Source organism: Aulonocara sp. 'chitande type north' Nkhata Bay, linkage group LG16 (assembly GCF_057382095.1).
Source record: "Aulonocara sp. 'chitande type north' Nkhata Bay isolate Kocher_YH1m ecotype deep benthic linkage group LG16, A_spYH_male_GT1.1, whole genome shotgun sequence".
Classification (NCBI taxonomy): Eukaryota; Metazoa; Chordata; class Actinopteri; order Cichliformes; family Cichlidae; genus Aulonocara; species Aulonocara sp. 'chitande type north' Nkhata Bay.
In genome coordinates this window covers 40151554-40168121 of record NC_141359.1, presented here as the reverse complement: position 1 = coordinate 40168121, position 16568 = coordinate 40151554, and the positions used below count along the sequence as shown (strand labels likewise).

General features: G+C 46.4%; 1 protein-coding gene across 15 annotated transcripts in view; it reads left to right on the top strand.

Annotated features, from left to right (window-relative positions):
* stxbp5l (syntaxin binding protein 5L) overlaps window positions 1-16568 on the top strand; it is a 133146-nt gene that overhangs the window by 105211 nt on the left and 11367 nt on the right. For 5 of the 15 annotated variants that reach the window (XM_086266178.1, XM_086266179.1, XM_086266176.1 and 2 more), the window contains one exon: window positions 11007-11186. The exons of 2 other annotated variants lie outside the window; for them this stretch is intronic. In XM_086266178.1, coding sequence (XP_086122304.1) covers window positions 11007-11186 — 180 coding nt within the window. Of the gene's footprint in view, window positions 1-5907; window positions 6046-8491; window positions 8546-11006; window positions 11187-16568 lie in introns of all 15 variants that reach the window. 8 more of the 15 variants (XM_086266170.1, XM_086266172.1, XM_086266167.1 and 5 more) reach the window with 4 other exon arrangements.

Here is a 16568-nt window from a genome sequence, read left to right as displayed (position 1 = left end):
GATGGGGCTAACGTGAAAATGATCCCAGCAGCTGCTGAGAGAAAAGTCCTGTGAAAACTGCCTTCATCATGTGACTGCTCGATTCAGCACACATGCTTCCTACAAGATGATAGTGTGATAAAACCTAAACGTATTCATGTTTGCATTCATGCTCATCATGATGTCACTGGCCTCGAGTTTCAGCATCACACTTTGGAAATGTGACAGAAGCACATCTGAAAGCTGGTCTCTGGATGAGATCAGTGCAGCTGAAGACAATGAGGCAGAAACGTGTAATGGATGAAGAAGAGATGAGAACATTTCCCAGCAGGTGTTTGTGTGTCTCAGAGGAAACGCCACCTGAGCAAACGAGTGTGTAGATCTGTGCTTAAGTCCCTGCCAGGCTGGCACGCCGCGTCCTCGGGGCTCTGTCGGGTTTGTAAGGCCTCAGGTTAAAAAACAACCAAATCATATTCAGTGTTTCCTACGCTCATGTAACAGACGGGAAAATAAAAACAGAGGATAGGAAACAGAGAACTATAGGAGCTCAGGTACCACATCAGGTAATCTTACTGCATAAAACCTGGAGAGGAAACAGACGCCGAAGCACTTTGTGTCATCGTATCATCCCTCAGTTTGCCTCGACGGCTGATTGTGCTTTGGTGGCTTTTAAAGAAAGGAGGATAATGGAACTGTGTTTTTAATCTTCAGAATCAGCAAAGACTCGATTAAACCTGCAAAACAACATTTCAGTAGTTGTTTAATTCATGTTTGTTTCTCTGTGTGGCAGAAAAACTGCAGCCACAGTCGATCTTTGTGTGAGATCTCATTGCTGGGGTTCATTTTTCATTGATTGTGCACACGAACGATTCATGCAAATACTCAGTTTGATGTCTTTGTCTTTTCCTCGAAGCTCAAAGCTTTCTGATTCTTCACCAAAGTCATTCACAGGAAAACTGATCCCTGCCTTCCAACCAGCAATGCACAGACCGTTCCTCTTGTCCTGTCGTTGATCCTTCAGTATATGTATGTAGTCTGGTGTCAGGCCGGATCCACGTGGGCCTGACGGGGAAACATAAACAGGTAGATGGAGCCAAATGCTAAAAACGATACGCCAGCCGTTGTTTAGTGACAGCTTTATTAAAAATCCACTTGTGTAACTTAAAGCACAGATCCGTGTCCACAGGAGACCGAACACGAACGTAAAATCCCACCAAATGCATTTTGTGGATGCATCAGTAATTTAGCTCAGCTGTCCACAGTCTGCTCGTCGATGGTTTTCCTGTGATTGTTGTGTAAACACACACAGGACACACTGTCGGTTTGTTCTCACGTGGACTCTGCAGCCTTGCCCTTGAGCCTCCCAAGGAGAGGATAACAGCAGCGTGACAGATCCAGGACGAGCTGTTCTGTGCTGCTGTGGCGGGGAGTCTCTCAGCATTGTGATGTGGACGAGGTCACGGTCATTCTGTCCTATTACAGGCCTGTCGCTTGTTAATTAAAGAGATGGAAAGGAGAAGAATTACGGAGCGGTGGATGAAAAGCACGTGGACAGATGCGGCATGACGCTGCATGATTGTGTCTGATTCGCTTTAACGGTTAAACGCTGGGGGGAGGGGGGGCTGAGGTTCATAGTTGTAAGAACTGTTAGCAATGGCTGAGAGCAGGACGGCTTTAAATGTCAGTTAAATCAGGTTTGGACTCATTCATATTAATGCAGCGCGGATGTGAAATGTATTAAAAGTTGCGCCCGCAGACAAAGCTCGCCGCGCTGTGCCGACAGGTGCAGAGTTCACGCTTTGTTTTCTCCGGCTGAATATCATCTTCAGCCTGCTCCGTGGCCATTAGAGGCTGTCCGCCTGTCCCCGGCACACCTGTTGTGCTGTATCTGTTCAATGCCATAAACAGACTGTGGACAGCTTATTAAGGCAGCCGGCCATCGTCCTGATTCACCCCCCGTGTCAAAAACAGGAGCTTCTCTCTCACTTCTCAGCACAGCTTTCCGCTCTTGTTCCTGACCTTCCTCCCGTCTCTCTTTTGTCATCAGGCCCAGTAATTGGCCCCTCTCCGGCCTCAAAGCTGTCTCCCTTCACATCCTTCCCGTTGTCTTCTCTTTAATGTCCTGAGGTGTGTTGTTTGGGTCGTGTGTTAGATTTCCTCTGGGAGCAGTACATGTCGCTGTAGCCTGGCTTGACCTCAAAAAGGGGACTAACAAGACGAGACGCGAGTGCTCGGCGCCTGACCCCCACGCTGCAGCCGTGTGAAGGCTTCCAGCACTTTGTCCACGCTGAGCCAACCTGGTACCGCAGGTTGTACCTAAACGTGTAAGCCTGACCCCACGGGGTATATTTAGCACCTGAGGGGAAAGGTGAGGTTTGATCACATTTAAAAGAAGCTTAAATACACATTTTTCAGCTAAACCCTGCTGGAGGGTTTTCTACAGCCATGTCTGTGTAATGTACAAACCCATGTAAGCACTAATTAACCTGCAGAGAAACAGTTAAATTCATCACATGCTTAAATCCCTGATGCTTTCCTTTAAATGCTCCTCGCGTCTGCACGGTCACTCAGGAGGTTTTTGTTTGTTTTGTGGTTTTTATTTTAAAATCAGAATATAAATTAAAAGTAAAATGAAAGATTCAGCAGTGTTAAAAACCTTTTCATTAAACCAGGAAGTTTCATAAATCCTAACCATGGTGTTTAGCTAATAATACACACGTAGCAAAGCCTGCTGTAGCAGTGGATGGTTAACAACCACAAACAGGCAGGTGAACGTCGTTAGCCATGTGTTAATCATGTGTGCAATCCATGAATCGGGCCTTCAGGAAGCTGACCTCAAAAGTGGGAGCAGTTAGTGGACTTCAAAATAAAAGCATAACAAGAGTGTGTTCTTCACCTTAGTGAGGCAGATGCTTCCCAGCTCCCTTACACCCGCCACAAAATTAAAAATTAGCTCGCTATCAGGAACGTTAATTTAGCTGCAGATCATTCTACAAAAAGAAACATTATTTTATTACAAACATATAAACTGAATGGCAGCGTTTCTTCATTTCCTTCAAATCTTCTGTAGATATTTTTATGATGCCACCGCCCAGCGATAGTCTGAATGTGTGGCGTACCCCTGTGATGTCATCACCTCCAGCACCGTGGTAACCAACAGCTTTGCTCTGCACACTAATACAAACACAGGACCTATGGCCACTTCATTAGGTACTGGGGCGATCGTGGCTCAAGAGTTGGGAGTTCGCCTTGAAATCGGAAGGTTGCCGGTTCGAGCCCCGGCTTGGACAGTCTCGGTCGTTGTGTCCTTGGGCAAGACACTTCACCCGTTGCCTACTGGTGGTGGTCAGAGGGCCCGGTGGCGGCAGTGTCCGGCAGCCTCGCCTCTGTCAGTGCGCTCCAGGGTGGCTGTGGCTACATGTAGCTGCCATCACCAGTGTGTGAATGTGTGTGTGAATGTGTGGATGATTGGATGTGTAAAGCGCTTTGGGGTCCTTTGGGACTAGTAAAGCGCTATACAAATACAGACCGTTTACCTTGCGGTACCAGGTTGGCTCAGACTGCACAAAGTGCTGGAAGCCTTCAGACGGCTGCTGCACGTCCGTGATGTGAACATGCCAAAGATGCTCAGCTGGGCTGAGATCTGTGAGGCGGTGTGTTATCCTGCTGGAAGCATCCATCACAGGATGGTACACTGTGGTCATAATAAACTCCACCCTCTCAATGTTTCTGAGCAGGTAATATTTTCCATCTTCTGTTGCCCAGTTTTCATGGGTCTCTCTGAGTTGTAGCCTCAGTTTCCTGTTCTTAGCACCCAGTCTGGTCTCCTGCTGACCCAGCTTGTCTTCTTCGAGCTTAAACCATGCTCAGAGCTGCCTGGCCATTCACCTCTGACCTTTGACCTCGCCGAGGGGCCGACCTCCGTAAGTGAATGACATACGACCATGACATGGTTGTGCAGTGAAAAGCTGCCACGTCTGAAGTCACTGTTCCCACTGGTACCAGTCAGTCATGTCTCTGCAGTCAGAGGCTTCTTTGGCCACAGTGTCAGCATCGGGGTAACAAAACAGTAAAGTTACTCACGAGTAGGGATGGGTACCGGTGTCCGGTGCCATGATGGCACTGGTTCTGACATAAACGGTAGTAACCAGACCGAAAAGCAGCGCACATTTCGGTGCTTTTTTTTCCTGAGCTGTGATACACTTCTAGCCAATCATTTTACGTTTCCCAGGATAGTAGGCGGGGCCAGGTACGTACGTTCAGTTAGAGCAGAGCTACAGATTAAAAATGCCCAAGGCGAAGCGGTCAAAGTCTGGCTGTACTTCACAGCAAAAGATGCAAACTCAGCAGCAACAAGTGCTTTAAGCTGATACTGTGATACTGTCAAAGGAGGTAACACCTCGAATCCGATGAAACACCTGGCGACGCATAGCGTTTTTTTTTTAAAGCCGAAAAATGCGCCGTATTTGAGAGCTTGCTGCGAGACCTCACACCGAGCACATCTACTGCGGGTGTGGTGCCTGTTATCGACCCGGAGTTAGCAACATCCCCCAAGAACCCGAAGAGGAGAGTCCTGGCCCCTAGCCCTGCCAGTGTAGCAGAAATGATGAGGATGATGATGCAGCAGCAGCCGTTCTTCTCTGCGTGAGTAGCTTAATGTTGTTCGTGTGTAATTTACGTTGAGTAGGCTAACCACGTTATTACATTAATGCATGTAAGGTGAACTAGCAAACATCATCATAGCTACATGTGGCTGTCTTCTTGTTTGATGGCAGATACTCCCTTCACCCTGGCCAAAAAGGCTAAAATGACCAAAGAAAAAGTGGAAAACAGCTAAACATGAGAGGTTTATGGACAAAGTTTGTGTTCTCCATTCTTTAAGCACCGGCACCGTTTCAAAAGTACCGGTTTGGCACCGGTATCGGATAAAACCTAAACGATACCCATCCCTACTCACGAGTGACAATAGTGTCACCGAACGAAGGATCCGATCAGGTCAGTTTATGAATGATGGTTAAAAACTCAGTCTCTCCTGGTCCTTCTGTCCTGCAGAGCGTGAGCGTTGGGTCAAACGTGGTTAGATACACAATACTCAGCTGTAAGAAAGCACCTCCTCAAAGTGAGTAATGGGACCTGTGAGTGTGCAGTAGCTTAGCATCAAAGCTGCTGAGTGTGTGTGTGTGAGCTTTACTCAGAAAGACTGCTGCCATGTTATTAATAAGGCATAGCTGGGTACAGACAGCTAACAGACTTATCAATATTACAGCTCAATCAGTCAGACACAGGAGAATCATGATTCTATCCAATGAATATTTAATGGCTGTAAGCACGTTTGAACTCTTATTCTTTCAGCTGAAGATGAGACATGAGAACAGGATTTAAACTGCTGTGTTAGGATGGTGCAGGTTAGTCTGCAGAACAGGAAATACTGAGGGAATATTATCCATATTATATTATCCATATTTATGGAAAGACTTCTGCTCACAGAGAGCTTTGAGCCATCCTCCAGGGCCTGTGGACAATCCTCAGAGGAGCTGATTGGTTAGCAGGTGGTGATGTCATAGCTGTTGAACGTAACCTGCTGCAGCACAGGTTAGGGCTGTAATATGAGTTGCTACGGCAACAGGTCATGGTTGGAAGTAAACCGCCTCCAGGATAAAGTTACCTGGAAAAGCCTGGAAAATGCTGCTCTGTAGGATGAGCCTGTGGTGTGGTAGAAGTAGCTGTAGTAGCCGTAGTAGCAGTGCTGCTGTGGTGTGTTGCAGTGATGGCTATGTGACCTTCCCAGTATCTGCTGGTGGGATGCAGCTGTTCTTATGACACCTTCTGTTTTCATAACCTCACGACTGTTTCCTTCCTATTACCTGCAAGTTTCTCTTCTCCCCAGTTCACCCACTGTGTTTGTCTCTCCCCTGTTGCCCTGAAAAGTCTGTGTCTGTTCTGTTGGATCTCCTGTTCCAGTTCATTACCCAACCTCCCTTCACAATGACCCCCGCGTCCTGCCCGAGCCTGTGGCCAGTCTGAGAGCCAGCCACTGCAGTCCAGTCTTTTACTTACTGGACAATGGTAAGAGGAGGGGTGTTTCATGGATCTCAGCCTCTTCGTGGACACCTGCTTGGAATTTCTGTCTTTCTTTCTTTGTTTGTGTCGTTGTTTTGGGAGAGGGAATAATTAGGCTGCTGTGTGATGTTGCACCTGCACGCTAACGCTGCTTCCACACTGTGAGCAACACTATCAGCAGGGCGCCAGACGTTTACTGACTAATGTTGAAGCACAGGTATCAATATAACATATTCAGCCTTTAAATAAAACCTCGTGCTCACTGACCAATGGGGACACAGTAAATTCATAACAACGAATCATATTTCTTTGGCTAGCACAAGTAGACGGTAGTTAAACAGCAGCAGGTGCACAGGTGGAGGAGGCTCCTCCGTCACCTGTGGTGGGTCATGGGTCAGTTCAGCATGAAGCATCTGCAGTCGAGAACTAATAAAACCAAGCAGCAGCATCACTGTGTGAAAAGTGCGGTCGAAGCCTCTCGCAGCACGTGTGAAGCCTGCAGTGCAAACAGGCTTACAGGACTCCAGACTGTGGCTGCTCTTCAGTGTGCTCCATGCTGTGTGTGTGTGTGTGTGTGTGTGTGTGTGTGTGTGTGTGGAGGGCGGGTCCAAACATGCTCCCGTACCTGGCGATGGCGCTCGGGGTCTCTGTCTGTCTGCGTGTCAGTAAAGCTGCTGTCTTATCTTGCTGTGCTCTTGGCTAACGTTCATCACTGCTGTCTCTGACTAACTGCATGGAGCCCTCTCTGATGAATAAGCCCTCAGCTTGCTTTGGATGTTCAGAAGTTAGTTTTTCAGAGGTTTAGTCCTGTGTTAGCCTCGTTTGGGATGTCAGCACTCTGCACATTACTGTAACCTGGACACAACCTGGCTCTTGTCACCTTGATCGGTGACAAGAGCAGCAGGATGGTTAGAGAAGACAGATGAGCACGGGCCTGACGAGCCACAGGAAGTACGATGGACGCTGCAGTTATGTCTCTCAGAGGTATCTGTGTTGTCTCTGTGCTCGCCGTCCGTGTGGACAGATAAGACGTTACCTGCTGAGAGCCGGTGCAGGCGAGAAAAACAGGCTGATAAATATGTAAATGCTGCAAATGCAGCGACCTGCAGGGTCACAACAACAACTCTAAAGATCCACCTGCTGCTGGATAACAAGAAGGCTCCATTCTGCTGTGAATCCTGGAGTAATGAGCAGAGTGCTGAGGTCAGCGATGAGGCTGGTCCGACATCAGTTACTGTCACACGTGTGTTTTAAAACACTGTGTGCACGAGAACAATGCAGAACACACGTGAACGCGTGACATCGCCACTTTCCGTCTCTGTGGTTAAAACCAAAGGTGCTGAATTCCAGTGGGTGCAGTGCATGCTGGTTAATATTCATGTCACAGTGAGAGACCCTTCGGCTCCTCAGATCAGTCCCACCGATTTATTTTGATTAAAATACATTTTATGATGTGTTAATGCAGCCGCTGAGCCATTAAACAGAGGAAGCATCTGTGAGCTACAGGTTCATTATGAGAACATAATTCCTGTCGTTGCATCTCCAACGCTGCACCTTTCGTGCGGTCGCAGCAGCATCTGGTGACTCTGGTTTATTATGAAGAGCGCACAAGCACTCGGCCCTCATCTGTTATCTCATTAGCAGCACTTATTCAAAAGTCAGTCGAGGTTCACGGAAGAAATGCAAACAAATGAATGACCGGAGATTCGGTGAGACCAGTGTTTCCCATCACACGCTCAGCCGCCGCGTCGGCCGTGCAGCAAACATGCTGAATGACATCAAGCAGGTGTTTCGTGCTTTTTTTCCTCGTGGTCATCAGCTGGATCGTGTCTTCTAAATCCCGCCTTCTTCCTGAGGGGAAACTGACACGTGACGCCTCGAGTTCGACCTTTGCAGTTCTCTCCTTACTGCAAAATGCTTGCAAAATGTGTATGTGGTTATTTTGGTTGCCTTCAGTGTCTGACTTAGTTTTTTTATGACACTTTGTGGTGTCACCCTGTTCATTTGTTGCTTCCACGTCAAATCCCAGGCCCACAGAGCGGACTTCATTATTCCAGGTGCAGACTTGAGGAGGAGAGTGATTAAAAACATCAGAATGAGTCTTTACACGTTAAGAGATGCAAAGAGAGCACCTGCTTCAAATGACTAATCACTGAGTAATCGCTCTGTCCACTCGAGACTTCCTGCCGTTGCGCTGACTCAGTATCACTGATCGTGCCGGCCTGGGATGACAGTGGAGCATGCTTTTTGAAAATATGCCTGCAAACATGCAAGTGCACCAGTTTGCATGTTCTTTGTTCATTTGGTTTCTTTTCAGTTTTTCCCCACTTTGGTTTGCCATCGTTTGAAGCAGACTACACCTCCTTTGTTTTCTTCTTCCATGATTTCTTTTTTGTTCTATTTTATTTTGAAGGGATTAACTGGTGCTTTGTTTCCTATTCTTTTGTTTCAGTAAAGGGACCCGGCAGAAAGTTAAGTCTGCCAACAGATCTTAAGACTGATCTTGGTACGGTAGGCGAAAGCCAGCAGTTTTCACTTGATTTCCTTTGAGTTTCTGCTTTTCTCATGGTTTCTAGGCTTTTGTGTTGCATTAGTACTTTTGGATTTCACTCAAACTTTCCTCTTTCAGTTTCCTTGTTGCTCTGTCCGCCTGTTCAACCAGCCCATGAGACTGTCGGCCTAACGTGTTCGTCCATTTTGCCCGTCAGTGTGTTTTGATTTAAAGCGTCTGTGTTTGTTCCTTCTACATTTTGCAAGTGTTTACAAAGGTGATTTGTAGCTCATGCCCATATTTGAACTTGAGGCATTCTATCGCTTTACCATGATTGGACCATCCTCTGATTTATGCAACCTTTCCTCCATTGACAGGCTTTGCTCTGCGGTGCTGGATCACTTGCTACCTCGCTCATTGTAACTGGCCCATTTCTCTCTTAAACAGCCTTCCTTCCATTTTGACTGGACCCCCCCCCCACCCCCACCCCCCATACATCTAAGTGCTGCACACACATGCAGATCTCAGGTTTCCCTCTGCAGCGCCACACATGCTGTCGCCTCCCAGAACTTCTGCTTCTCTAACCCCCCCAAACGTGCCTCCTGATTTTTGACTTGCTGTTTGGTAAATGCTCCATCAGCAGGAAGGGTGAGGACAGAAACCCAAACTTTGAATGCAGCACATTTAGTTTTGGTGTCGTCATCGAACATTGAAGAAAACAGTAGAGCTGCAAACGCTGAAGGTTTAAAATCCACAACAATAGAAACCTGTGTGACAGGAAGACGCTCGAGTCTATTGTGTTTGTGCCTTTGTGTGGATGATGTGTGTTTGTGCGCGTGTGATGAGGGGGTGGAGTGGGATGTGCACGTCAGCACAGTGTCGCGCTCTCAGCTGTAAACCAGTTTCCATCAGAACATTTCGAGGCAACGAAATGAACAAAATGTGAAGCCCGATCGCGGCGGCGTCAAACTCCGTGTTACCTGCAGTTTTTCAGTCCCCGCGCTGCCTCGTCAGTCCTGCTGTGAAACTGGGTGAGTGTTGCACGTGGACTGGGTGGCACCCTGGAGCTTTTCATCTTCACTTTGAAATTGAATCATTTTTGCAGCGACTGGCTGCACGGCAGAGCTCTCTGGGCGCCGGGGACGAACGATCGGAGAGGAGCGAGCGGGGAACGTTCGAGTGTTTGCACAAATGATCATGATATTGTTTATCTGCTCCACTCGTCTCCATGTATAAGACCTTCCACCAAAACACACATGGAAAGCTTCTGTCCTCCCACGGCAGCGACCACAGCTGCTGTTAATCTGCTGGGGGGGGTCACTGATAAAAAGGGGGCTCATGTACTCAGTGAGGATGAGAGCGTAGTGATATGTAAATAAATACAGGGTCAGTGTGTCCATATACTGATGTTTATTATCGCTGTGATGCCCACCTGTGAGCTCCGCCTTCATTATTTAATCGGCCCTTTGTGTACGTTGGAGAGCTGGAGTGTAACTGTGGCGTCTCTAGAGCTCCTCTGTGGTTTAAAAGTGTGCCGGCTTTCAATAAAATGCACACGAGTCAACACCACGAGAGGTTCGAGGGTATTGTTTCATTTCCATAGTGAAAAACGGGCCACGCACTAGTGTGGATCGGTACCAGTGCCGGCATATTGGGATCGATCCGGCCGCCTCTCGTGCCCGCTCACAAGTATGGCTGAACACAGAACGAGAGAAGGTCAGCCCAGCCTTTCTTTCCTTTGTGTCATTAACAGGGTCTGGCTCCAGCACAGTGCACGGACTCGTCCCCGAGGGGTAAAGAAATCACCGAGTGTGTTGGTATCAGCTCTGTCCGTAGATGAATTTGTAGCCCAGCCAATATAAGCGAGTGCTAATTTGACAGAATAAAGAGCAGAGCTTGTTTTCGTTCTTCACCTGCAGCTTTGGATGTCATAAAGCTTTCTGCTAAAAACAAGGTTTCCCCACAGTTCACTGAGATAAAAGCAACAAAGTGGAGATGAAACGAGCCTGTTTTATGTCACGTCACAGACTCGATGAAGCTGCACTCACAGTTTTACTCTGCATCTTCCTCCTCTGCCCCGGCATCCCCTCCTTGCACATACTTACTTCAAACCACTCTCCAGCCTCTGTCACTCACTCTCCCTTTTTCCCTCACTATCATCTTCCTAGTTGGCAATCAAATTTTCAGCATCAGCTTGCTCCTCTTACGCTGCAGAAATATTCATCTTCATCGGTCATCTAGTGTCAGCCTGCCTTTTTGCAGTCTAGTAGACAAAGCGTCTCCCGGCAGGGAAAAGCAGTTATCTCCTTGGAAAATCTCGTCCCTAATTTGAGGTTCCCTGCCCTGATTTTTATTTCACTTCCCATCAAACTAAATGACTTGTGAAGATGGATAATGCAGCAGTAAATCAGAATATGTTTAAAGTTGAATTACATCCCTCTTTCTGTTGTTTGCTAATGCTTTGCCGTTGTTACAGATCATGTCAATGGACATTGCACTAGCCCCACCTCCCAGCCCTGCTCGGCGGGGAAGCCTCGCATTCCGATGGGTCCCGAGGGGCCACGGCTTACCCGCAGAGGCCCTGGCCGACCGCCCTTCCGCAAGGCCCAGTCCGCTGCTTGCATGGAGATCTCTTTGCCTGTGTCCCACACTGAAGGTGTGTGCTTGTCCTCCCAACTCCCATCCCTAACCCTCTATAACAAACCCCCCTCCCAGCAAGTGCATGCCATCCTCTCACCCCAGGGTAAGTGGAGAAAGGCCTGACACATGGTCAACACAAGGCAAGCACATGCTAATGCAAGTTAGCAGCATGAAATCCAAAATCGGGGTGTGGTTCTGCAGAGAAGATGCTGCAGGGTAAACAGAGCAACACACAGTAAGAAAAAACAAACGCACACTTATACAGCTGCACGGTAAAATAACCAGACTGCATCTGCAGGAGCTGACAGTCACGTACCAGGACACCACTGTTGCATTACAGCATGCCAATCGCACTCGTGCAGCTTGCATTAGCATCAGCTTACAACATTCAGACTGCAGGTTCTGCTTCTTCTGAATGCAAGAACGAGTCCTTGCATTGTGTCCTTGACTCTGCTGCTTGTGTCAACGATGTTGCAGGCCTGAAGGTTGGTGATTCAGTGATTTAACCAGTTTTTACTTCTCCTGTGCCTTTCTGTCTTTCTTCCTTCGTTTCTTCCTTTCTGTCTTTCTTTCTTCCTTTCTTTCTTTCTGTCTTTCTTCCTTCGTTTCTTCCTTTCTGTCTTTCTTTCTTCCTTTCTGTCTTTCTTTCTTTCTTTCTTGCATTTTGTGCTCTGCACCGAAACAGCAGAAGGATCTGATGGTTTTCCTCATCATGCCACAGATTTATGATTATAACTCTATTTGCCTTTCTGTTTTTCTCGTCTCATAAATAACTTCTGGATGTTTTCTGAGATGAAAATGACAGCGCATATTAAACTTCATGTAGCGTTGCTACACTTATCGAGTTTTTATGAGCTATGAGCAAAGGGAATGCACACATCTACAAACACGGGTTATAAGTTTGTAGATGTTTGCAATTTCCTCAAACTGAAACCACCAGGACGTTTTTATTTTTACCTCTAATAACTCTTATCATCAGAAGGAGCACAGTTCAAGGAGGACAATAATACAAGAGCACCGCACGAGTTGACATTTTCATTAACAGACATGACATTTATTGTCTTTCCATTTGCGCTCGCTCTTATTCACACCCTCACTTTGATTTGCACCATTTAAAATGCGATGAACCCACAGAGGCTCCGTATTCCCAGTGATCAGTTTAGAAACATGAATGCAAACATATGCTTTTGTTTTTGAGTCTGGCTGTAATACGCTTCTGTGTGGTCATGTGTGTGCGTTTGTGGTTTTACAGCTGTTTTTATATCGTTGTCTGCTAATCTGAGTTAGAATAGGGAAACGGTTCAGTTTTATTTATGTAGCACCAAATCACAACAACAGTCACCTCGAGATGCTCTATGTTGTAATGTAAAGATCCTACAGTAATACAGAGAGAGTCACCAACAATCAGACAGCCCCCCCTCGTGGGGAGGATATACAGCCCTGTGTTTTAAATTTACAGCCCCCCCTGTTCATCCCTCATACCAACTACAAATACACAATTTCATCGACTGTATTTTTCGGACCATAAGGCGCATTAGGCGAAACAAAACCGTCAGATAAGTCAAACTTTACTCTCCTCATTCTTCTGTGTTTATATTATGCTAACATAGCTGTGTCGCTAGCGATCACGTAGCACATCATTATATAGCAGCTAGCCCAACTTCAGTAACCCTACAAACGTCACTGCTGTTTAGTTTTCTGTCTTCATTTATGTTGGAAGTGATAGCAGAGCTGTACGTTTGAATTCTTTCAGAAATCTCTCAGTCAGAACATGCTATATCATGTTTAGCTAACTAGCGAGCTAACTTCCTGCTAACTTCTAAGTCTGTTAAATTTAATAAATTCTGTTTGCATGGATGTTAAACTTAATTGTTACACCTGGTAAAGCAGCAACGCTGATAATTTTATTAAAGATGAAAGAATTTAGACAGTTTGTAACTCTCAGTGATGCTGCAGTGTTTGTTTGACTTTGGGACCTGAAAATGACGGAGTTTAGGACCCAGATTACTCCGTGAGGCTCCTGACTACAGTAGCTGTAATGCTCCAACAATCCATCACGCGGTGCGGCTTCGTAGCTTACCACAGTCGCACTAAAACATTTTTGACAGATTTGTGAGCGCCGTGTAGCACATAAAATCGGTTCAAGGTCAGTGAGCACGATCAGAATTCATAATTTGAGAAAATTAAAGGATTTTAAGTGCGCCTTATAGTGCGGAAAATACCGTATTAGCTCTAGATAATACAGGAGAATGATAATGGCAAGCTAAAGTGCCTTAAACGTGCATTGACCCTAATGGCCACCAGGGGGCGATACTTCCTAAGCCATTTATGCGTTCAGTCGCTCATTTGGAGACATCCAAGCAAGTCCACTTTGGAATTTTGGACTGAGTCAGGGATATAATCCAGGGCATGCTCATTGGCTGATCTTAGTCCCCCTCCCTCATTAAATCTGATTCCAAAACACCAGGAATGATAAAATGCTCATCTCGATGCCTCGTAATGGGACCCTACAAACCGCTGAATGACATCACAGCTGAGATGCTAATTTTAGTACAGAAGTGCAGAGCCAGTCTTTGTGTTTCTTTTAGTCCATCTTCACTCTGAGACAGATTTTTTTTAGGTGGCCAAAATATTACTGAAATAGAAGCAGAACGTGAGATAACTGGGAAGATGTTTGTGGTGATCGACAGATGCAGACAGAGGTCGCCCCCTGCTGGCTTTGGTGTTACATTTCACTTTCCTCTCAGAACATTTGAACTACGATTGGCTGAACGAGAACTGCTGCTTTAAGACAAACATAAAAGCCTTGATAATTCATTTTTCCTTATCTCCCCAAGACAGCATGACTATCTTAAAGACAAAATGAGAATGAATTTTTGACCTTTGTTGGATAAAGTTTTCCTTTCTTCTTTTACTCATCGCGTGACAAACGAGACGAAGGGAGAAAAACACATAAACGTCCTGTCAAGTGAAGACTTAAACTGCGATCCCAGCAGTATAATTTCGAGTTGCTGACCTCAGAAGTGACAGAGAAATGGCCTCATGCAGGATTAGCAACCACGTAATTACAGATTCTGTGTGAATTGTAACACTTAGTCTGTCACAGCCTGACAGACAACACTAATGCAGGGCGTCCATTTACTTTGAATAAACATAAAAAGTAGATGCAGATCGTTCGTTCTAACAGGACTCTGACTCTGTCCTGTCATATTAAAAGTTTTATGATCTTGCTTCAGTTGGAGAAGAGCAGCAGAAGTATCAGTGGGAGTGTCTGCGAGCTTCTTTGTCTCTGTGGTGATTCACAGGGTCGGGTTATATTCAGAAGGTGTTAAAAATAAACAACAGCAGCCTAAGAGCAGGTTCAGACCGGATGGCCGTCGGCCCCGAGGGTGGAGGAGTCGTCTAATGATGCAGGGTCTGATCTAAAGTGTGGAGCAGATTGCAGCAGCCTGTCACACAGCCCGTGTACATCAGTCACAGTGGGCCCAATCATCGTGTACACCTGATGAATCACTGGCTTTCTAAGTGCTGATGCACCACATAAACTCGTCCCTTGCAGAAAGTACACTCCTGCAAAGCTCCACTCGTGGTCCACTGATGGGTCGTGTTTGCTTAGACGCGGGCGCCGCCAGATTTACAGTCTCAGTCAGGTCACGACAAACTAATCTCTCCATAGGAGGCTCAACATTGTGACAGTTTCCCAAATGTCACAGTTATTGTAGCCAAACTGCACGAAACATTAGCACACCACAGTTTGGCAGATGATCACATTCAGCACACCGGGCTCTGCACGTCCAAAGGCTTCTACGCTGGGATCATCAACAGGCACTCTTAAGAACACGTGTCCGTTACTCCGGAGTACAGCTGACCCTTTTACAGCAATTCTGCAATTAAATTCATGCCGCCATCTTCACCGACCTCATTATACAACAGTGACCTGGAACCGAGAGGGAAGCAGTTTTTCATTAGCATAAGCTGAATGTTTTATTAAAGCCACGGTTGGGGCTCCAGCTGCATCACCAACCACACCGATGCAGATGATTCAAAGCTGCTGTGAAAATATGCATAAGAAACTGTTCAACAGACTTGTTGCGTAATTTTCCATGAAACTGTATACTAGCGTGGGCCCGTGGTGATTAGCATAGCCATGCCGGTTGCCTAGCTGCACCTGACTCGAGCGCAGCCCGATGCATTGAAACATTTTGCCCGGACCTTCTGTTTGCGTCAGGCTTTACTTCAAAATAAAGGCAGAAGCAAAGAAGCCATTCCAAGAGATTTAACACCAAATGGAAAGAAAACGTTGTTATTTTAGCTTTTTAAGTGTGTTAGAACGCTGCCTGAGCATCCACTAACACACCGAGTCATGAAAGCGTCCAGAACACGAGGGTGGTTCTGCTGCAGGCCTGTGCACACGCAGGCTGTTGGAGGCGCAGAGCTTTGGGCTTCTCATTGCACTTTGTCATGTTTGTCTTAATGCATCTTATTTTATTTGACCTGGAATAACACAGCCTTCATGTGCTCTAAAGCACATGCTGTTTTTTACAGTGTGGAGACGGCTCCAGCTTTGCTTCTTGGGCTGCCCACTTAGAAAGTCCACTCAGTACACAGGATATTACATAACCTAATATTTGAGTTGCACTCGTGTTTCAGGGACCGTGATTCTGTGAAGTCTTTTAAACATTGTCCCAGGTTTTTAGAACAAAATAGGATACATGATAAATATGGATTTAAACAGAGCTGCAGACTGAAGGAGGACACCACAGTTAGCTTGGATGAGCCATATTCTCTAATTGTTTACACTGACTAACAGGACGCTGCAAGAAGGAGAAGAAGATAATAAAATGGGAAAAGAAGGTCTATACTGGCCTTAATGAGCACATTTTATACCTGAACAGTGGCTTTTCTCAGCACACTTGTTCCCTGTCTATCACCTACCTTTGGCACTGTTGTTTATCACTTGCACTGGGTACCACAGTGAAGAGCCAGCAGGCTCACCAGTATAATTAAAGGTCAACAAGCAGTGCGAGAAATTAGCCCGATGTTAATGAGATCTGCACGCAGGGCAAGGACACAGAGGAGGGAAATGGCAAGGGAAGCAAAGTCGGAGCGCAGTAAACATTTCCATACCTCCCATCTCGGTCGGGCAGCCCACCTTTTAAATATTAAAAATACTTCTGTGTGATGCCACGAGCAGTGCCTGCAGACACACTGGGCATTGTTTAGGAACAAGTGTTTGCTTCCCCTTTTGTACCTCTGCTGCAGCCCACGCGCAGGCTCACAGGGTCTGCTCACCTACAGAATACAAAAATAACACAGGCAGTAAAATACGGACGTTATTGGATCGCATCGCAAAACTGAGGTGACTCAGCTTTGCACACCAAATTTAATGCTTTCCAAC